General features: G+C 41.0%; 1 protein-coding gene, 1 non-coding gene and 1 pseudogene across 7 annotated transcripts in view; 2 read left to right on the top strand and 1 right to left on the bottom strand.

Moving 5' to 3' along the window:
* SEC23IP (SEC23 interacting protein) overlaps positions 1-19,798 on the bottom strand; it is a 59,437-nt gene extending 39,639 nt beyond the window's left edge. For 5 of the 6 annotated variants that reach the window (XR_003433943.1, XM_027112787.1, XM_027112785.1 and 2 more), the window contains exons 1-7: positions 19,580-19,797; positions 13,501-14,033; positions 10,434-10,656; positions 9,435-9,628; positions 5,176-5,265; positions 1,206-1,326; positions 130-219 (exon numbers count right to left, since the gene is read on the bottom strand). Coding sequence is in view for 5 of the 6 variants with exons in the window: in XM_027112787.1 (XP_026968588.1) it covers positions 130-219; positions 1,206-1,326; positions 5,176-5,265; positions 9,435-9,628; positions 10,434-10,656; positions 13,501-14,033; positions 19,580-19,742 (1,414 nt within the window). In the remaining variant the exon portion in view is untranslated. Of the gene's footprint in view, positions 1-129; positions 220-1,205; positions 1,327-5,175; positions 5,266-9,434; positions 9,629-10,433; positions 10,657-13,500; positions 14,034-19,579 lie in introns of all 6 variants that reach the window. The other variant, XM_027112788.1, reaches the window with a different exon arrangement.
* On the top strand, positions 3,398-3,470 carry TRNAA-UGC (transfer RNA alanine (anticodon UGC)). The gene has a single exon. It is a non-coding gene; the product is annotated as a tRNA-Ala (tRNA).
* A 3,058-nt stretch (positions 19,799-22,856) lies between the features above and the next one.
* On the top strand, positions 22,857-23,433 carry LOC113623620 (metallothionein-I, hippocampal-like; annotated as a pseudogene).
* The last annotated feature ends 274 nt before the right edge of the window (positions 23,434-23,707 follow it).

Below are 23,707 nucleotides of genomic sequence, written 5' to 3'. Positions count from 1 at the left end.
TGATCATTTAAATCTCCTCTTACAGTCCCTCAGCCAACAGTATACAGCTGGAAACCATCTTAAAAATGAAGGTTTAAAAGTTCTAGCAGTTCTCCAATCATTTCATGAAATGAAGTGACTAACGCTTACCACATTCAATAATGCTTCTAAAGCGCAAGTCACACACAGGTCCAATGCCATGCACCATGAACACCAAATGGTCAACCGGAGGCATTTCCCCTGCAAAAGAAAGAAAGAAAGACATTCATCCATGCATATATACATACACACACACACACACAGAAGCTGGGGACTGTTTAGGTTTTCTTAATTGAATAGCAATATTCAATACCCCTTTTGTCATCATAAACTTGCCAAAATCAGATGAACGCAGCTCAAAGTCCACCTTTTGGCAAATAACAGTGAACTAGACCAAGGAGTGGAGGAAGCAGGCCATTTCTGATCCCAGAAGCTATGAGCCAATGACAATCATCAGTTTTGTACCTATAGAGGCTCCATAACCTTGTAATTTCTTCAGAACTCCCCAGGGCACTAAGCCCCACATGGAGATTCCACTTGTCAATATAAAACTTCAAAATCTTTTCCCAAAATCCTTCTCTGTGTTAGATTCACACATACTATACATGAACATTTCCAAGTTAAATCTACTGTTTTACTCTGGTTATTTCATACAGATTCATAATATGAGTACATTTATTTCCAAATCCTGCTCACTGCCTGTTTTTATAAATAAAGTTTTATTGCAACACAGCTAGGCCCATTTGTTTGCATACAAATGCTTTCACACTACAATGGCAGAGTTGAGCAGAGATACAGCAGAGTCTGCATGGCTTGCAAAGCCTGAAATATTTACTACTTCGCCCTTTGCAGAAAAAATTCACCACTCCTGCACTAAAGTAATACAAACTAGTTGAGGCATGACAAAACAAGCCCAAAAATATTGCCCAAAGCCTAGTTTCAACAAGCAAAGTGCTTCTTCACAACAATATATATTTTAGAATCTATATTACATGGTTTGTGCACCTTCAACAGAATTCTAAATTAAAGAACAAACAGATATAAAAGTAATAAAAAGGAAAGATCTGTGCCAACCTAGCTGATTTCTGCATGTTATGGCAGGTAATCCTAATAACTATTTCCTTTTTTCATCATTCTAAAATAAAGAAGTCTAAAAATGACCTTAGTCCTAAACAAACTGTACGAACCATCAGGAATTTCATCAAGGTTATCATCAACTCCACGCTTTACAACCCTGGGCCTTGTCTGTCCATCTTGTGTGGTCCCCCATTCATCTGGCACTGATGAGGGCTGGAACTGAACAATAACCTTCAAGATACAAGAGAAGGATTATGACAGAGCTCACTATCAAATTCATTCCCACTATAAGCTAAATACATAATAAACTACTTCATAGTATAGTTTATAATCAGATACTTGTACTGTTCCTCCAAAATCAATTTTGTAACAGTCCTGCTAGCGTTCAGTAACCATTAAAACTAAGTAAATCAATACCATTATTTCCAATGCTTATGTTGGAAAATAATACAACTAAATCAGAGGTAGTATGCCTTGATTTAAAAATATAACAAACAGGGCTTCCCTGGTGGCGCAGTGCTTGAGAGTCCGCCTGCCGATGCAGGGGACACGGGTTCATGCCCCGGTCCGGGAAGATCCCACATGCCGTGGAGCGGCTAAGCCCGTGAGCCATGGCCGCTGAGCCTGTGCGTCCGGAGCCTGTGCTCCGCAACGGGAGAGGCCACAACAGTGAGAGGCCCGCGTACCGCAAAAAAAAAAAAAAAAAAAAAAAATTCAGGTTTACACATAAGAAATAAAAGAAGTAGAGGAATCCTTGTTTTATAAATACATATAAGGCAAAATCCTCTAAATAACAACGTGCAAATTCAATTTCAATGTCCAAAACGGATTTACCTACCACTTTTCAGGAAGACATATACTATTCTGTTAAATCAACTGTATTAAATTTAGTCCAGTGTTACATGGAAAAATCTCAAATAAACAACCTAACCTACCATCTAAAGGAATCAGGAAAAGAAGAGCAAACAAAGCCCAAAGTCAGCACAAGGAAGGAACTAATAAAGATCAGAGAGCAAATAAATAAAATTGAGACCAAAAAAAAAACACAACAGGAAAGATCAATGAAACCAAGAGCTGGTTTTTTGAAAAAAATTAACAATATTGATAAACCTTTAGCCAGGCTTACCAAGGAGAAAAGAGAGAGGACCCAAATAAACAAAATAAGAAATGAAAGAGGAGAAATAGCAACTGATACCACAGAGACACAAAAAAACCCATAAGAGAATACTATGAACAGTTATATGCCAACAAATTGGACATATTAGAAGAAACAAATTTCTAGAACCATACAACCTGCCAAGACTGAATCAAAAAGAAACAGACAATTTGAACAGACCAATCACTAGTAGTGAAACTGAATTTCTAATAAAAAGAACTCCCAGCAAACTAAAGTCCAGGACCAGAGAGCTTCCCATGGGAATTCTATCAAACATATAAAGAAGAGCTGAGAAGCTGATACCTACCCTTCTCAAACTATTCCAAAAATTGAAGAGGAGGGAACACTCCCAAATTCATTCTATGAGGCCACCATTACCCTGATACCAAAACCAAACACACTACAAAAAAAAGAAAATTACAGGCCAATATCTTTAATGTATATGTAAAAACTGTCAACAAAATATTAGCAAACCGAATCCAACAATATATAAAAAGGATCATACACCATGATCAAGTGGGATTTATTCCAAAGATGCAAGGATGGTTCAACATTTGCAAATCAATTAATGTGATACACACATTAACAAAAGGAAGGATTAAAAATCACGATTATCTCAACAGATTCAGAAAAGCATTTGACAAAATTCAACATCTATTCATGGTAAAAAAAAAAAACTCTCATCAAAGTTGGTACAGAGGGAACATATCTCAACATAGTAAAGGCCATTTATGAAAAAACCCACAGCTAACAGCACACTCAGTGATGAAAAGCTGATCATATTTCCTCCAAATTCAGAAACAAGACAAGGATGCCCACTCCTGCCACCTCTATTTAACATAGTATTGGAAGTCCTAGCCACAGCAGTCAGAGAAAAAGAAATAAAAGGTATCCAAACTGGAAGGGAAGAAGTAAAACTGTCACTATTTGCAGATGACATGACACTATATATAGAAAACCTTAAAGTCTCCACCAAAAAACTATTAGAACTGATAAATGAATTCAGTAAAGTTGCAGGATATAAGATTAGTATACAGAAATCTGTTGCTTTTCTACACACTAAAAATGAACTATCAGAAAGAGAAAGCAAAAAAAGACAATCCTGCTTAAAATCTCATCATGAAGAATAAAATACCTAGGGGGAATTCCCTGGTGGTCCAGTGGTTAGGATTCTGGGCTTGCACTGCCAGGGGCCCAGGTTCGATCCCTGGTTGGGGAACTAAGATCCCACAAGCTGTGCAACACGGCCAAAAAAAAAAAGAAGAATAAAATACCCGGGAATAAACCCCAATGTTCATAGCAGCACAGTTTACAGCAGCCAAGATATGGAAGCAACCCAAGTGTCCATCAACAGACAAATGGATAAAGAAGATGTGATACACACACACACACACACACACACACACACACACACACACACACGATGGAATATTACTCAGCCATAAAAAAGCATGAAATTCTGCAATCTGCAGCAACATGGATGGACCTAGAAAATGTGTGTAGTGAAATAAGTCAGAGAAAGGCAAATACTGTATATCACTTTATTTGTGGAATCTAAAAAATAAAACGGATGTATCAATAGATACCAAAACAGAAACAGACTCACAGATTAAAAAAAAAACCAAAGTAGTGGTTCCAGTAGGGACAGGGAAAGGGGTAGGGCAAGATAGGGGTATGGAATTAAGAGACACAAACTACTACGTATAAAATAGGTTAGCAACAAGGATATATTGTACAGCACAGAGAATTATAGCCATTATTTTGTAATAACTTTTAATGGAGTATAATCTGTAAAACTACTGAATCGCAATGCTGTACACCTGAAACAAATATAATAAGTCAACTATACTTCAATTAAAAAATAAAATTAATAGTTTAACATTAACCTTCCACCCCCCCCAAAAAAACGAATGCATGCAAGATGATATGTAAAATTTTGTGTGCTTATATAAAAAACAAAAGTTAAAAAAAAAAATTAAAAAACAAAAGGGTAAGTGTGGTTACCATTAAGAGGCAAAACTAGGGGAATGCAGAGGTAAGAGGCTTTTGTTTTTCATTTGATACCCTTTTATACTGTTTAAACTTTGATGGCATATGAATGTTTTTATTTTTACTTATTTTAACATCAGTAAGGACTATAGAGGTGGTTAGAATATAGGTTTTTGTTTTTCTTTTACACTTTTCTGTAATAAATAGCCTATGTTCTGAGAAACTACCATATTACTAGCATTATGCTAAATGCTTTTGCATAAATTACCTCACTTCATCAAAAATATGACCCTGGGAGGTAAATCTTATTTATTGCGAGTGAGGAACCTGGAGCTTAGAGAGATTAAGGATGGTAAATGGAAGACTCTAAACACCACACCCCATATCTTTAAAAAAACAAGAAAGGTTTCCAGAGATGATACAAATAAAGAGGAAGAACTTATTTTTACTTTAAAGGTTGAAACAAACCATCATCAAGGGCAAGGTAGGCAAACTATTGCCTGCAGGTCAAACCTGGCCCACCACTTGTTTTTATAAATAACATTTTATTGAAAATAGCCAGGTCCATTGGCTTACATACTGCCTGTAGCTGCTTTCAGAGACTACACGGCCTACAAAGCCTTCAATATTTACTCTCTGGCCCTTCACAGAAAAGTCTGCTGAGCCTGGATCAAGTACAAAAAATTATCAAGCTTAACTTCAACGATGCATACTAAGCTTCAGCTACTGTGTTACCATAAACAGAAACTTCATGAGACAAATTTAAATTTCATTTTAGTTTCTATCATTGATATGAACTGTAGTAAACTTAAAAGCAATGCACTAGTTATAAATATATCCCTACTGCAGAGTAAAAATGAACATTTATCAAACATTCAGTAAAATAATTATTTTTAAAAACCTAAACACTTTAATATCTTAAACAACATCACTACCTTTGGATTGTGCATAACAATTGTCTCCCCACTCGGAAACTCTAATCTGCGGTGCCACTGATTCGTGGTTACAGCTTTTTTATATTCAGCCTACAAGGGAAACAACATATGATCCAGTAAGACAAATCTATTAAGAGAAAGTGTGGAAGAAAATTATAACTATGATAGTAATAAAAATAGTAATAGCAGCTCTCCTGTACTAACTGGCTACCATACTTAATATCATTTTACATACAGTACCTCACATAACTGCTCTCAATCAGCCCTAAATAATATTGTCCCCATTACCTACAGGTGAAAACCAAGGTTTAAACAGTCTATTAATTTCCTAGGGCTGCCATAACAAAGTACCACAAACTGAGTGGCTTATAAAAACAGAAACTTATTGCCTCACAGTTCTAGAGGCTAGAAGTCTGAAACCAAGGTGTCAGCAGGGCCACATTCCCTCTGAAACTCATAGGGAACTCCTTCCTCGCCTCTTCCTAGCTCCTGGTGGTCTGTCAGCAATCTGTAGTATGCCTTGGCTTACAGACGCATCACTCCAATCCTCTACTTTCACATGGCCTTCTCCCTCTATGTTTGTCTTAACATGACTGTCTTCTTATAAGGATGCCAATCATATTGAATTAGGGGCCCACCCTACTCCAGTATGATCTCTTCTTAATTATATCTGCAACAACTCTATTTCCAAATAAAGTCACATTCTGAAGTACTAGAAGTTAAGACCTCAACCTATCTCTCTTTTTTTTTTTTTGGTGGTGGGGGGCAGACACAATTCTAATGCTAGCAGGCAGTTTTAGTTCACAGTTGCACAAGACCACACAGTGATCACAGAGGTAAGGAGCAAAAGCAGAACTGTGGTTCACTCCCACCCATGACCTTCTGACTCCAAAGACTTGACTGTCCCACCACTTTCTTACTCTCCTTCCAGAGACACTATTCTGCTCTCTATAAGGCAAAAGTCTGAGGGTCTCTTGGAGAAAGATTCAAGACCAGGTAAGGGGGAACCTCTGGTACACCCACTGAGTAACAGTGGGACTTCCTTGGTGGCGCAGTGGTGAAGACTCTGCGTTCCCAATGCAGGGGGCCTGGGTTCAATCCCTGGTCAGGGAACTAGATCCCACATGCATGCCACAACTAAGAGTTCTCATGCCACAACTAAGGAGCCCACTGCTGCAACTAAGGAGCCAGTGCAACCAAATAAATAAATATTTTTTAAAATGAGTAACAGTGATTATTTGACAATCATGTCAAAGTAGAAGTGTTTCTTTTTGTCTCCTGGGCAGTCATTCAGTAACAATTCCTCTCCATCAGCCTCTATCCAGCTGACCCTCTTCCTCACTACTTTTTAAAAAAATTTTAATATATTTGTTGACATTTTTTAAAAGCAAGATCACAAACAAAAATGTTTAAAGATTCACCATCTTAAGAATTATTTTCATTTCTTCGTATTCCCTTTCAATCCACAGCTTTATAATAAATCTTGTCTGGTAGAGTATGTTTCTACTTTTCATTCTTCAAAATGGTCTTGATTATTCTTGATACTTTGATCTTCCATATAAAATTTAGGAGCAGTCTGCAAATTTTACTTAAAAAACCCTGATGTGACTTTGATTGGGATTACATACAATTTATAAAATAATTTGGGAAGAACTGACATCTTTATTATGTTGAGACTGTGCATCTATCTATGAATGTAATATTTTGGTCTATTTCTTTAAGGTCATCTTTTACATCCTTCAATTCTGCTTCATAGTTTATTCTCCATAAAGTTCATATATACCTTTTGTTGGACGATTTTTCTACTTAGCCTGTAGTTTTGTTAGTGTTATAGTCTTCTTTTATTATTATGGTTTCTAATTGGTTATTTCTATTGCGTAGGAATGTTATTAATTTTTATATGCTGATTTTATATCCACAGACTTGCTGAACTCTTACACTGGTACTAATGGAATTTCTAGAGGTTCTCCTAGTTTTCTATGCAGACATTGATGTAATTATCAAATTAAGGTGTTTTTTGTTTCCAACTCTTCTATTGTTTTGTTTTAGTGCTCTGATAGGATAGGATCATCTACAACACTAGCAATATGTATCACTTGATTCTCATTTTCTCACTGGCTTTTTCATTTCCTAAACTCCTCTGCCTCTTCCCTGATCTGGCTTGAGTTTCCTGGGTAGAGGCTGAACGGGAACTAAGGTCTCCTAAAGTTAAGAACAGCTATGTGCTATTGAGACGGTCAATACATGAATTCCATCCTCGAAGCCTGTGTCACCCATTTATAATCAAATATAGTATACACTTTCAAATACTGCTTAGACTTGAAAACATATACTTTAGCTTCAAAATAATAGGACTAAACATTCAACCTTGGGATGCTATACCTTCAGTAGGGTCTTGTCAAGGGTACCAAAAATTATAGTACACATTTGTTTGTTTATTTATTTAGGTCTAAAATTAAGCCAAAGATATCAGCATTCCTTTACATATTTTATTCCTTATTCAAATGATTAAAATTATGTTTTAGTAGACTGGTGCCTCCTGATATTTGGTATTTCCAGGAACAAAATTAATTTTATGCCTTCTTTTCAGTCTTTGCCCTTACCTGGGTTCTGACTCAGCTCTAAATCAGTGTTTTTCAAACTGTGGGTCATGACCAGCAACAAATTGTAAAATTAATATTTTCAATGACATAGAAAATATCTAACTGAATGACACCTAGTGAGGTAAGTGTTGTTCCATGTACCTTTCTTTGTTTCTAATGGTGCGTTAGAGCTCACTCATACCAGCTCACAAGAGCTGATCACACATACCGCTTCCCAACTCTGTGTCTAGTTACATCATGTTGCTAGCTTACTATTGGCCATGGTGGGAGTATTTACACCATGGAAATCGGCAAACACTATAAATCAGGGTTTTTTTTCCCTGGAGAGCCAGTTTACCAAACACCACTGCCTCTGATAAATAAACACACATACTCATGGGTGTGTATGTGTGTGTGTGTGTGTGTAAAATGTGTGTACTAAATCCAATCTAACATGTATTCTTACTACACGTTGAAACGAAAAACATTTGAGGCCTCTGTTCTCAACAAGCTTCTTTTCCAATTTACTTAACCCCAACTAACATCTGTCTTAACTTCAGGCCAATATTCACCTTTTTGTACTGTTTTGGTTATAGAACAGTATTTCATAGTCACTATTATAGAGATTAATATTTCTAGGGCAGGCACAATTGATAATGACTATGACTAAGGATTACATTTACAAATTTTCTTTTGAAAAAGCAAAATACTCCACAAAAAATCTGTACTATTATAGCTATAAGAAAAACACACACACACACACAAAAAGAAAAACACGTATATGAATAAAGAACAGTTTAAAAAAATATTTTTAAAATGTAACATTTTATTTGAAAGGATGACAAGATTGTGATTTAATTTTTTTCTTATTTCTATTAATTATATTATGATGTTCTTCAAGGACAAAAAAACTTAGTAATTAACAGTCAGTTGCTAAACTTGACTGTCAGCTCCTAAACAGAACATAAAGCCCAGTCCTTGCTTGAAGCTTTCAAAATATGAATCTAGGGAAGATTAACATTTTAGAGGTCCCTTTTAATGTCAATATTAGTATTGTTTTAATGTTTAATGTTAGTGTTGGTTACATAAGTTTTAGTTAATACATTAAAAAATAGTAACTAAAATGTTCCATACTCCATTTCCCATGTATGCAGATGAATTCATTTAACTTATTTCAAATATTTAATTACTCAATTATTAAGCAGAATTATAACAAGAAATTAACACAATTATGTAAAACAACATTAACCACCAATTTTAAGATGGCTAAAAAGTCTCACAATATTTGTTCCTATTCTTATATTTGTTTTCATAAACCAGAGGTGAATTTCAAGCCTTTTACTGAATATTAATTTGAAAAGCATCCATCTCCTTGGCATGTGTTGTCAGCAGCATATCACAGCAGCCTAAGCTCTTCTGAAGATTTGATATAAGTACCTTATTATATTAGATCTGTGATGTTCCCCTGAAAAACATTCTATCTTTAGACACCAGGCCACAATTAGTACCTCATGAAAGATGACACCAATTAAAAGGCAATCTTCTTTGCACACAGGATCAAGATAGGCTGTCTTGTAAATAAAGTCTGCTCCACTGTGAGTGGTGTTACATGAGGCTCCAACGTATACAGAGTCTATATGTTTTAAAGAAAAGCATAAAGGAATAAAGCCCACGTACCTCCAGTTTTTCACTGAACTCCTCTGTATAGGGAATAAATCTGCTGTCTGTGTCCCCTTTGTAAAACCAAGTACAGCGTCTCACTTCAGCTGGCTCCTCTTCCCAGTACACGGCTTTCCTCATCCGGTCATAGAGGTAAACGTCGTAGCGCCCTCCATCAGTGCCTAGAACCACACTCTCAGGGTCTGGCTGGACTGGAGCACAAAGACCACATTTTAACTCTACAGTTACAAGGTACATTTAAAAGTAATAAATAATGAATATGGTGACTTGTCTATCCTTAAAGACAAAGAACTAAGCTCATTTTTTTAAAAAAACAGAAGTTTAAGATTAATCTGTGCTGCTCAAAATGATGATTCTTTTAAGTGGAGCAGAAATAACGAGGGTAAAATATAAAAGCATGATCATGAAATAATTCAAATAATTGGTAGTTTTTTGTTTTTTTTAATCAAAGCAGCAATGCTCCATGAAGCATACTTCTAAAGAATAGGTGATTTTTAAGTCCCAAGATGAACTATCATCAGGATAAACAAAGAAACCTACTTCTATAGTGAAGACTTCTCAGAGTCTTAACACACTCTTGTGCACTATCTCAAGAGATGGATGTAGTTACAGCACTTCCAAAACTCATCTGACCATGGAACACTTTTTTCACAGCATCTTCAGTAACAAGAGTTCCATAGAAAATGCTTTATAAACGCCCTATAGCTACAAACAAATAAGGGAAATAAGAAAACTGACACCTGGGTTATATGAACGACTCTATTTCTTGGATTTAAACTACCTTTAAACAAAAAGGAAAATTACTAAAACATTTCTTCAAATACCTTGCTCAAATAACTCAGAACTTACATTAATATTATCATCTTAAGGTACAGAGACTGGCAGGCTCTACAAGGATTAAAGAATTTGACATTCATAAAAAGTAGGCCATGGATGAATACTCTTCATTTCTCTCTTCCTAAAATCAGATACAAATGATGCAGGATTTGTGCTTACCTGAGTTATAGATTTCTTCAAGATTCAAAGAGTCAAACACACTGAAAGGCATCCACAGTTGCCTGTATTCTATCTCCTTGCAGTAAAACCAGTGGGGTTGGACAGGTTCATATTGGTTTTGAAGTAGAAAAAGAGATGACGCTTGCACAGAGGGACCCGCAGGTCTAGCAGGTGCCTGCTGCTGGGTTGGAGGGGACAGCCCTGGCTGCACTGAAGGAGGAATCTGGGGGGGACAAAAGTTAGGACCATCATGTCTGTCCAAAGGAACAATTCTGTATATGTTTCACACACAAACTAACATAGTAATGATTATCCTAAATATTTCTCTAGACAACTATTTAATAACCAGGCTCCAAAGCAAGTAAAACTTTTAAAAATCTAACAAACCCCAAAATCAGTTGCAAAGTGAACAGGACTTTCTCACACTGGTGGCAAAGTAAACTAATACCTTTACAGAAATCAACCTAGCAGTATGTCTCTTGTGATTTATTTAATCTTTAAAATATACATATTCCTTGGGAATTCCCTGTTGGTCCAGTGGTTAGGACTTGGCGCTTTCGCTGCTGTGGCCCAGGTTCAATCCCTGATCAGGGAACTAAGATCCCACAAGCGCCATGGACAAAAATAAATAAATAAATATAAATAAAAATAAAATGTGCATATTCCTTGACCTAGACATTCCATTTCTAAGAACTTATCCTAAAGATATAATTGTAAAAATTTACCCATAAGAATGTATATCAAAAAGTTATTTATAATAGACAATCAGTGGATACAATCTAAATGTCTAATAGAAACCTGATTAAATAAATCATCTTTTACTCATATGGGGAATTCTCTAGAACCATTAAAAACGTTATAGAAAAAATCTTAATAACACCTAAAATATGTTCACAAAAAACATACATAATGCTTGCTTGCTTGTTCACAAAAAACATACATAATGCTTGTGTTGGGACTTCCCTGGGGGCACAGTGGTTAGGCATCCGCCTGCCAGTGCAGGGGATACAGGTTCGAGCCCTGGTCCAGGAAGATCCCACATGCCCTGGAGCAACTAAGCTCGTGCACCACAACTACTGAAGCCTGCGCACCTAGAGCCCATGCTCTGAAACAAGAGAAGCCACCGCAATGAGAAGCGCGGGCACCACAACGAAGAGTAGCCCCCACTCAGGCACAACTAGAGAAAGCTCATGCACAGCAACAGAGACCCAACGCAGTCGAAAATAAATTAATTAATTAATTAAAAAAAAAAAAAAAAAACAACACACTATGCTTTTATCTTGAAAAAAGGATAAGAAAGACATAAAACAAAATAAAAACAGGGTTTTCTAGCGGCAATTTCTATTCAGTTGGCTATTCGGCATTTTTCAAATTTTCTGTACTGAAAATACTTTTAAAATCAGAATACAATTATTTTTTTAAATTTTTATTAAAAATCATTTTAGAATATTCTATCAATGCAAATGTACTGAGGTTGATAACTGTACTGTGGTTATGTAAAAACTACCCTTATTCTCAGGAAATACACACTGAAGAATCTAGGAGTAAAGAATCATAATGTATTTAACTGATCTTCAAATGTTTCCCCCCAAGATTGCACATATACAGAGTGAGAAAGGAAGGGAGGGAGGGAGGGGAGAAAAGGATACTCCAACACGTGTCAGCGTGCACGTTCACAAATGATAGAACAAATGTTCATGACAGGTAAATCTGGATTAGGGTACTGGGGTGTTCTCTGTCCTATTTTTATTTTTGCAACCTTTTTTTTTTTGCTGTACGCAGGCCTCTCACTGCCGTGGCCCCTCCCGCCGTGGAGCACAGGCTCCAGACGCGCAGGCTCAGCGGCCATGGCTCACGGGCCCAGCCGCTCCGCGGCATGCGGGATCTTCCCAGACCGGGGCACGAACCCACGTCCCCTGCATCGGCAGGCAGACTCTCAACCACTGCGCCACCAGGGAAGCCCTGCAACCTTTTTTTATATTTAAAATTGTCATTTTAAAAATTCTTAATTAGGAATCTTTACAAAATTTCATCAGCAAACAAAGTATACTAACTTATATTACATGCTACAAATCTGGTTACTTTCCAATATGCTGAAATCCAACATTACCAAGAGTTTGTGTATTGGTAAGATTTAAATTAGATGGTAAAATGGAACCCATTCTTCATCCCCAAGAGAGAAGTCAGGTTACACTCTGATCGAAATACTATTATCTCTGCCACACTGGGCTGGGTTCTTAATTCTTCCTTTCAGTCATTTCCCGTTTTTTTGATTCAGTTCACTTCCCTTTGGAAGTCAGTTGAATAATTAGTGGGGAAAAAAGGCATAAAGGAATTTCATAAAATTTACCCAATGCAAAAGTTATTCCATTCCTCCCCTGAGACAGAGTTTGACTGTCTAGATCCAAACTCCATAAATGTAAATAAAAGAAATTATTGGAGTAATCAATTTTAGTCCCACCAATTGAGTGTTTTGATTGAGTAGTATAATTAAAAAATGAGAAGCTGGCAGTCTGCTAATAATTGCTCCGACTTTCACATGTCCCTAGATGACATTTGTTATTGGTATGTTACATTAAATCTGGAAATATTGGCATATGGTTAACTCATTAAAATCAATTACTACTTCCATAAATAGATAATATAAACTGAAATATGAACCATTCAATGAGCTATCTTTAAAAGATTGTTTACTTCAAAGCATGTAGCTTAAAAAAAATACCCTCTGAAAATAATTTGTCATCATATTGATTATTAAAAGCACAGTGTTGGGCTTCCCTGGTGGTGCAGTGGTTGAGAGTCCACCTGCCGATGCAGGGGACACGGGTTCGTGCCCCGGTCCGGGAAGATCCCACACGTCGTGGAGTGGCTGGGCCCGTGAGCCATGGTCGCTGAGCCTGCGCGTCCGGAGCCTGTGCTCCGCAACAGGAGAGGCCACAACAGTGAGAGGCCCGCGTACGGCAAAAAAAAAAAAAAAAAAGCACAGTGTCTTCAAAAACACAGGTTAAGATGAGAGCGATTAAAAATTACAGTGAATAATTAGGATATAAAAAACATGTTTCCATACCGATGGCAGAGATCCTGGAGGCATCTGGTACATCTGAACAGGGGGTCCAGAGGGCGGGGGATGGGTAGGATGGGCCGGTGTTTGGCCCTGCTGCAGCTGTGGCGGTGCAATATAAGGATTAGCCCTGCTGCTTACAGCTGTGTGGCGATATGGATTGTATCCTTGTTGGGGCGTTCCTTGGGGTGGGCTCCCAAAATTTGAAGGAGGGAGACTACTAGGCTGAGAAGGCAGATAAGTATTTATTCCCGTTTGTGAAGCAGGTGGAGCACCATAGTGAGCCTTCGAAACGGATGGTGAAAATGCATTCGACATATCTTGGGATCCGGTGGTAAAAGGGAGAGCAGTTGGGGGCTTGGAGAATGCTGACTGTCCAGCCGATGTTGCTGCAGTTGTTAACGGTGACTGTCCAATATTCCCAAAAGGATCACTACTGCTTGATACCTGAGAGAAGTAACTAAATGTCTGTGGGGTAGACGTGTGAGCAGAAGTCTGACCAAGGAAGCTGTCCTCCTCACCCACATCTGTGGAATCCTCTGAAAGGGAACAGAAGGGTACATGGTTTAAAGGTATGCCATCACTCTGTAGATAAGATTCTATACCGCAGATCTAGCAATCATACCTCTTATTTTGTTGTTCAAACTTACATTTCTGCATTAAAGACAATAATGAAAAACTTTTTTTTCTTTGAAATAAATAACTAGAAAACATGAATAAGAAACAAGAGGGAGGGCTTCCCTGGTGGCGCAGTGGTTGAGAGTCCGCCTGCCGATGCAGGGGACACGGGTTCATGCCCCGGTCCGGGAGGATCCCACATGCCGCGGAGCGGCTGGGCCCGTGAGCCATGGCCGCTGGGCCTGCGCGTCCGGAGCCTGTGCTCCGCAATGGGAGAGGCCACAGGAGTGAGAGGCCCGTGTACTAAAAAAAAAAAAAAAAAAAAAAAGAAACAAGAGGGAAAAATACTAACTCATTCATAAGCTCACCTCCCAGAGACAATCACTGTTAACACGGTTAATATTTTGATACATACCTTTCCACACTTTTAAAATAAATATAGTTATATACTATTTATTTTGTAGACATGTATAAATTATGTAGACATATATGTATATAGGAGAAGGTTTTAAAAATGGAAACAAAATCTATACTCCTAGTTTTACATGTTATTTTGAATACTGTTTTTTCCTGGTAAGAAACAATTCAAATACTGTTCTGCTACCCAAACACACAAAAGTTTATTTCTACAGTAAGGACAAGAAACTAAAGTACAGATATTAACTCTGTTGACAACAAGGGGTGTGTCAGGGCTCTTACCTACAAAGCACTCATTATATAAGTGAACATGTGGTATTTGTATTCCTGAGGCAAAGTAGGTCAACCGTTAATTGCCATCCCTAAAACCACACAGTATCACAACCAGATAGTCATTAGAGAATGCCAAGTCACTGGAAAAGTCATTTTCTAACTAAGGGAAGTTCTCCTCACTTCCCTTTGCCCAACTTGATCTTCACTGTGGGTATTATTAGCATCAAACTATTTATCCTCTCTTCTGCTACCAAGTCCTAAAATAGTGATAAAAACATTTTCCTTCTACATGGCCTCAAAAGTCCAGTCTGGGCTTCCCTGGTGGTGCAGTGGTTAAGAATCCGTCTGCCAATGCAGGGGACATGGGTTCAAGCCCTAGTCCGGGAAGATCCCACATGCCGCGGAGCAACTAAGCCCGTACGCCACAACTACTGAGCCTGCGCTCTAGAGCCCACGAGCCCCAACTACTGAAGGTTGCATGCCACAACTACTGAAGCCTGCACGCCTAGAGTCCGTGCTCCGCAACAAGAGAGCCACCGCAATGAGAAGCCCGTGCACTGCAACAAGTAGCCCGCACTCACCCCAACTAGAGAAAGCCTGCGCGCAACAACAAAGACCTGACTCAGCCATACATACATACACACATACATACATACATAAATAAACAGAAATAAAAAAGCCCAGTCTACCTTTCCTCAGGAAACTTTTAGGAGGCCTTAGCTTCTAACGTTGTCTTCCTCTTCCTAATCTTTTCCTTCTCCCATCTCATTCCCTCTCATTTCCAATTCCCTCTTATCTCCCACTGCTGGAGGCATAGAGCAGATCAGGAGGGTGGACCCTCTCCCAGCACACAGGCACACTAGTCCCTGCCCTTGAGACCTGCCAAAGGGTGGCCTTACAAGCTCTGAGCTCCTTCTTGACCTTTACTGAATGAGGCCTTCAGCTCTTAGACTGCTCTCATTATATTTCACACACATCAATTTAACTGAGATACTCCACTATTCAAAATACTCCTCTGAGTTGTTTCTTTGTAACTAAAAATATCTTCCTGCACAAGGGCCCCCCCCCAACCCGGCACCCCAGGCACTGTCTGCTTATATCGTTCTACTTTTCTGATACATTTCCGATTCCTACCCTCTCTTTTCAGTCACATGAACCTCACTTGGACTCAGATTTCTTAGTTGATGTCTTAACATCTAAAAGAGAAAAGAGAGGGTAAAACCTAAAAACCTCTGTGGTGTCTTTCATCCTTTAAGACAACTTGGGATCAACCTGATCCAAGAGACTTTTTTCTGATTAGCATTAATTACAAACAAAATACTGATCTCAACAAGCTGCCAGCCTCACCTCAGGGGCACTTTCTAATTACATGTGGACACATCTGGCATCAAGAACCATAACTTTAATAAGCACCTGTATACTTGTGACACTCCCAACTCTGTCTCAAACTGAGACTGATCTTATGTGTCCCAGAACCTATCTTCCAACTGCCTCCTCAATACTTTTTGACAGGTTCAGCCACATATACCTCAGACTTAGTAAGCCTGAACTGAATTTGTCATCTTAACTGTCCCCCTTCATGTCCCCCCTTTTACACATATCACTAACCTCAACAGATGTCTGCCAACATCCATCCAGACACTCAAACCAGAAATCTCCTCTCTCAGACTGCTCCCTCCCCCTCACACCCTTCATTTAATCATTCAGATCCTCATTAAAGAAATATGTACACAGTATCCATTACATGCCAGGTGGTGCTATGTCTTGGGGCTGAAACTGAACAAAGAGAAGGGGACTCTGCACTGCACAGCCTGGACCCCCGTGAGTCACTAAATACCATCAATTCGACTGTGTAGAAATCTCTCATATCTGTTCCCTGCTCTTCACACCCAGTGTGGCTGACCAGGGCTAGAGTGCCACAGGCTCCTGCCTGACTCGCAGTGGCTTCCAGATCGGCCGCTCTTGCTACGGTCAGCTTCACTCTGGTGCAATCTCTGCAATCTCAGGAAACTCCAGTCTTTCTGAGACACACCTCTAATCCCACTGCCTTGTTCAGAACCCTTCAAGGGCACCCTCCACACCCCACAGGGTAAACTACAAACTCCTCAGCGTGGTGTCTGAGGCCCTTCGTGATCTGGGCCCCGCTGACCACTTGAAGCACTCCCCTGCATTCACTCTAGTCACATGGAGGGGTGCAGCGGGGGAGGGACGGGGCGAGAGGGAAAAAGCACGGGATGGAAAGAGAATGTGAGCACCTACCACCAAATCCCACCAAATCAACAGGTTTCTCTCACACCTCCAGACTCTCACATGTCTGTCTCCCCAGACTCCCTAATTTCTATGTATCCTTCAATATTCAGCTCAAGAACTGCCTCCTCTGTGAGGTCCTGAAGGCCCGAGGGATATCCTCTCCCTGGTCAGCCAGCCTGACAGCCACAGCTCTCAGAGCAGCCTATCAATCCCTCTTTCCAGCCGTCATAAACCTGTATCACAATTACTTACACAGCTGGGTACACTGCGTCTGTATATACTGTGCAGTCGTGAGGGCAATGCTGTCTGCTCCTCTGTGTCTCCCGGACACCGGGAACAGGGCCTGGCAAACGGAAGCTGCTCAATCCAGGTTTGTGAAATGGAATTGCTTCCTATGTGTCTCTTTCACTGACATGATTAACTGTTGCTTCCAATGTGACAGGTTCTCCTTTTGTCTCTGGAAATTATCTGAATGGGTTTCTAATGATCAAATCTTTTTTAAAGGTAGAAAAATATTTGTTACAGAATTTTAGTTCTAAAAAGTATTAATTTTCCTATTAAAAAAATAAACCAGGCTTCCCTGGTGGCGCAGTGGTTGAGAGTCCGCCTGCCGATGCAGGGGACACGGGTTCATGCCCCGGTCCAGGAAGATCCCACATGCCGCGGCGCAGCTGGGCCCGTGAGCCATGGCCACTGAGCCTGCGCGTCCGGAGCCTGTGCTCCGCAACGGGAGAGGCCACAACAGTGAGAGGCCCGCATACCGCAAAAAAAACAAAAATAATAAAAAAATAAATCATCTCCAAGAAACAATAGTTTTCAAGACAGGTAAGTTATCCTGTTACTTAGCAATGAAGATGTTTAGCATTTACGGACAGTAACAGACACAAACAAATTATATAGCAAGGAAGATGGGGCATGAATCAAACATCTGTGAAGCAGAGGATGACATGAAAACCCCATGTACAGCCTTATTTATTCCTGCAACCTCCCAAAGCATTCTGCTCCAGCCATGCTAGTCCTCCACCAAAAATGGCAATGATGAACCTTTCAGCCACACTATCAAAACAAGACATACATATTCCTGACTGCCACCCTTTCATTTATTCAATAAGTTTCCATTGAAAAATCGGTCTACAGCATACCAGACACTGTTCTAGGCATAAGTTCCTGCTCTCATAGAGCTTACATGTTAGTGGGATAAGATAAACAAATATGGGACTTCCCTGGTGGTGCAGTGGTTAAGAATCCACTTGCCAATGCAGGGGACAAGGGTTCGATCCCTGGTCTGGGAAGATCTCACGTGTCACGGAGCAACTAAGCCCGTGTGCCACAACTACTGAAGCCTGTGCGCCTAGAGCCCATGCTCCGCAACGAGAAGCCACAACAATGTGAAGCCCGCACACCACAACGAAGAGTAGCCCGCACTCACCATAACTAGAGAAAGCCCGCGTGCAGCAACGAAGACCCAACGCAGCCAGAAATAAAAAGTAAAATAAATTTTAAAATTTTAAAAGGATAAACAAATATTTGTAGACATCAGGTGGTGATAAGTACCAAGAAGAAACATAACACAAGGGAAGAGGAACCATCATGTATTGTCTCTGATTTGCCCTTCTTCACTTCTCCATGAAACTTTCCTCAGTCTTCCAAACAAGAATAAATTATTCAACAGGAAAATATTCAACATTTACTGAGGATCTATGTGCTAGGCACTAAACAAGATCCTAGAAATAAAAAGGTAAATAAGTTATAGCTGCAAACTTCAAGAAGCCCACAGTCCAAATAGAGAGGCAGACATGTTTATTTCTCAAACATTTATATAACACTATGTGCCAAGCACTATATTCCGTGCCTGCCAAAAATCAGTTCACTTCTCATCACAGCCCATATGGAAAATGAAGAACAGAGAGGTAAAGTAATATGCCTGAGGTCACATAGCAAGTAATTGGCAGGGCTAGGGCTGGAATACAGTCTGTGCTCCCCAACACCAGGTCTGGGTTATGCCACGTAATCGTTAAAAAGCAATCTCCCTAGACAATAATAAAGATATGTACAAAGTGCTAAGATGCACACAGGAGTAGGGACTTGAGAACAAGCAAGGGCTCCTTAGAGAAAATGATGCATCGCCTTGAAAGATGACTGCGTTCTGTACCTCTACTTTGCAAATACTACGTGTCTATCCTAAGAGATATCCTACAGTATCCTAGGAGAGGAGGAGGCACTAATTTTTTTGCATTCCCTGCAAGCACCTGAGTGTCCAACAGGAGGTGTTCAACAAAAATCTGTGGAATGCCAGTTCAGGAGTGTCCAGCACTGGGAACAGTTCCTTCCACGAAGAGCTTGGCCCCCGCCCCCAACATCCCAAAGTCCTCAGGACACTCAAACCTGGCCACTGATGGCCCTGGCAAGGTACCAGAGGGTCGGGTCCAGGCACAAGGAAAACCTCCCCTCCGACCCTCGCCACCGCCCGCCGCCCGCCCACCTCCCCGCACACACTTGCCCCACCGGATCCTCATCTCCTTATTACCTCCGGGCAAGAGCAGGGAGGCCGAGGCAGCGGCAGCCTGGGTAACTGGGATAAAGGGCACGTTGAAGCTGAACTCCGTGGCCGAGGAGGAGAAAAGTAAGTTCGTGCCCGACGAGGAGGTGGAAGCTGCGCCTCCGCCACCATTAGGTTTCCTCTCAGCCATGGCTGCGGCCCACCTTCCGTTACACGTCTACTGGGGGCCGGTGCGGAACCACCAGCCGGAAACCGGTCACGGTCGGGGCCAACAAACTTCCGCACTTGCGCACAAGGGCCGGAACTCCGGACGGCTGGTCAGCCAGCCTCCCTCTGCCTTCTCCTACGATGCCGCCAGGAACCAACATGGCGGCGCAGGCTTCACGCCCGGATCCTAGCACGTGACATCCTCGGCCGCTGCCGGAGGCAGAGGCCGCGACTGAGGTTGGAGCGTGGGAGAGGGAATGCATCTGGTTGTGAATCAAAGTACTAATCGGCACTGAAAATCTCGGCTTGCGGGGGGCTCTCTAGGCTTCCTAAAAGTACCCACAGAAGCGTCTAACTAGATAAAATTTTGGAGGAACAGCGAAAGCACGCAGGCGCAGGTAGCAGAGTGCTAGCTGCTGACAGAGGGAGGAAAAGGTGTGGGGGCCATTTGCAGCTAAAGTCTAGCCAAACTCACCAATTGTAACCAAACACCCGCATCTAACCCGCCCACGTTGTTTTGAACTGAATTGAACTCTTGTTTGTCATTCGCCCAGAAATAGAAATGGTAGAACTTTTGAAGTTTTTAAGCCAAAGAGAAGAAAAAAAAGTTTAAAAGTGAAACCAGGGAATTGACATTTAAAATAGGCGTGTGACTTTTTTAATAGTTTTCTACACCTGTCTAAAATAATCTGACTAGTTTAATCCTAAAATGCACTATGGATAATTTGGATATAATTGTCATCTTTCACATAGTTAGAGATTATGAAAGAAAAAATAACAGATAATCAACTTCTTGGAGGGTGGGAGAGGGATAGAAGAAACCCAAAAGAAGCTTTCAAATAATGAAACTACCCTCTCCCCCAGCTGTTCACACCTATATAGTATCTGTTTATTTATTAATTCAACAACTAGTATGCTTACTGTCAAAACAAAACAAAAACAAAGCCAGATACTAGTTTAAAGCAATAAGGATAGATTTTTATTGCATTAAGGAAGTGGGTTCATCGTGAACTGAACTTCCCAAAAACAAAAGGCTGGAGACTTTAAAGACTGGCGTGTGCTAAGGCAAAGGCATCGAAGGGTGCCAAGGGGTGTTGGTCCATGTGACTGGGCTTGTTAATTGGCACTTATATGGAGCAGAAATTAACTTCTCATATCTTTATGACATGCAGAGGTACAAGTTAGAGCAAGGTACCCACCAGGCTGGGAGGAGACAGCTCTCAGGTCCTTGAGAAGGCAGTTCTGGGTGACAAAAGATTTATATACGAAAGGGGTGGAGAAAGGTTTTATAATCGCAAGCTTTCTAAAGTAACTGCTTTAAGGGAGGTTCAGGGCCTATATGCCTATCACCTGGTTTGGGTTGGAAGAAACAGTAAATTCTCCTGGCAGTGTTGAGCTTTCTCAGGCAGGCATTTTAAGGGGGACAGGGTTCATCCTGGGGACATAGCCTTAAGCTGTTGGTAGCCATTCTAGAGTTTGGTCAAGGGGGTCTTTGTCATTACTATGGGTGGTCGAAGCAGTATACTAAACATTGGGGTACCATGGTATACAAGATAGACACAGGACCTTTCCTTCTTGGAGCTTACAGTCTGGTAAGGAAGACAGACAACTAAACACATAATAACAATAAACTGAAGTGTGATGAAAATAATGTACAATTTCTCAAAGTGTGTTGTGTGGAATACTGACACCATCAGGAGAGGGAGGTGTAACCCTTTTAGGGGAGGGATAGCAACTATTTAGAACAATCAGACCATCAACAAAGGACCTACCTCATCTGGAGTGACATGAAAGTCTTTCCTGAAGAAGAAATATTAAAGTTGACACCTGAAAGCCAATGAGTAGAAGTTAACTGGAAAAGCTTGGAGGAGAGGGACCGGAAGAAGTGGTGAGAGACAATTACAGATAAAGTTACAGCATGTAGGGTTACCTTAAGATACCATATATTTTTTTTGCGGTATACGGGCCTCTCACTGTTGTGGCCTCTCCCGTTGCGGAGCATAGGCTCTAGACGCGCAAGCTCAGCAGCCATGGCTCACGGGCCTAGCCGCTCCGCGGCATGTGGGATCTTCCCGGACCGGGACACGAACCAGTGTCCCCTGCATCAGCAGGCAGACTCTCAACCACTGCGCCACCAGAGAAGCCCAAGATGCCATATTTTAATGTTAAAAGAAACATGGGTTACCCCATGGCTGGAGCCTAGTGAGCAACTGGGAGAAAGCTGGGAGATAAGAGTGAAAAGTAGACCAAGGCCAGATGATACAGGGTCCTTACAAGTTAAGAGCAAAAGGGACTGAAAGAAGGATTTAAAGGAAGGTGGAGAAATAACATTTGCTCTGTAGAAAGTTCACTCTGTCTTCAGTGTAATAAAATAGATAAGGAAAGAGCAAGCTTCGGGAGCAGAAAGAACAGTTGGCCGACTGATGCAGCGGACCAGCTGAGCAATGATGGTGGCTCAAATTAGAGCGATTGGAGTAGGAATGAACAGAAACAGGAGTAATTTCTGGGGAAAGATGTCAGATTGAACAGCTGTATCTTCATTTTCTTCTTCCTGAAGCTCTGTTGAAAACACAGATGGATTTGCTTGTTTTTTTAGGCATAAACCCATAAGGATGAGGAAAATGGGAGAAGATTTGGCAGCAACAGATTTTGGAAGGCACCAAAAAAATAGGCAAGTAGTAGATGATTTAGCAAACCAGTAATGGGGAACACTCAAAGGCAACATTATTTGCACCACAGGATCACCAAAAGATTTAGGACCTGATGACCTCAGGCACCTCTGGAAGTGGCAGTCCAGTGGAAGAGAGAGGTCCTATAATTAGGAGGATTGGTTAAAACTGTTTAAGAAACAGACCCCCTCCCCCACTCTCAGTAACTGGACTATTGACCATCCCCCTTAAAGGAAAAAGGCTGGGGCTTCCCTGGTGGCGCAGTGGTTGAGAGTCCGCCTGCCGATGCAGGGGACACAGGTTCGTGCCCCGGTCCGGGAAGATCCCACATGCCGCAGAGTGGCTGGGTCCGTGAGCCATGGCCGCTGAGCCTGCACGTCTGGAGCCTGTGCTCCGCAGCGGGAGAGCCCACAGCAGGGCGAGGCCCGTGTACCGCAAAAAAAAAAAAAGGAAAAGGGCTGAGTTTTCCCTTCTGGAGAGGGTAAAACAGAAGGAAGATTAAGCAAATACATACATACTGAGTAATAAAACACCCTGTTCCACAAACCCAGCCCAATTTCTTCACTCAGCTCCAAAAACACTAGCTGCTGGGTCTTCAACCTCTAGGCAGGAGATTAGAAGCATCTTGTTGGGGTCAGGGAACAAAAGATCTAGAGAGAATTAAATCCGGGTTTCGCAATGAGACAGCCCAGAGCAGAATCACCCCCTAATTAAGCTCACAATCAACAAGCCCCAGGAACACACCCTCCACTAACCCAAGAGCCTCTTCTTGGTCACTGATTTGCACCTCTGGTGTCAGCTCGGCTCACAATGGACCCTAAGTGCCCCTGAGCCACTGGTGGCTCCTGCGCCTATTGTAGCTCCTGCAAATGCACCTCCTGCAAGAGCTGCTGCCCCTGCTGCCCCGTGAGCTGTGCCAAGTGTGCCCAGGGCTGCGTCTGCAAAGGGGCCTCGGACGAGGGCAGCTGCTGCACCCGAGGTTGCGAAAGCCTGCTCCAGGTGTAAATAGAGCAACATGCGCGAACCTGCCCTTAAAAGTTGTTTCCTACTACCCTGACCGGCTTGCTACATTCCTATTTCCATGAAATACTTGTAAGAAAATAAACTCATCTAGACAAAAAACCAACAAGACCCATGTATATGCTCTGAGCTCCCAATCACCTTTTTAGTCCCCATGCTTTTTGTTTTGTTCAGATGTTCATTCAGCAAATATTATTATGTGAACCTGCTCCTATGCCAGACACGGGGGATACAAGAGTGGACAAATGGGCAGAGCCGT

This window comes from Aethalodelphis obliquidens, unplaced genomic scaffold (assembly GCF_003676395.1).
Source record: "Aethalodelphis obliquidens isolate GAN/ISIS:26980383/991018 unplaced genomic scaffold, ASM367639v1 scaffold11, whole genome shotgun sequence".
Taxonomy (NCBI): domain Eukaryota; kingdom Metazoa; phylum Chordata; class Mammalia; order Artiodactyla; family Delphinidae; genus Aethalodelphis; species Aethalodelphis obliquidens.
Note: the sequence above shows the minus strand (reverse complement) of the source record. Positions and strands in the feature narration are given on the sequence as shown.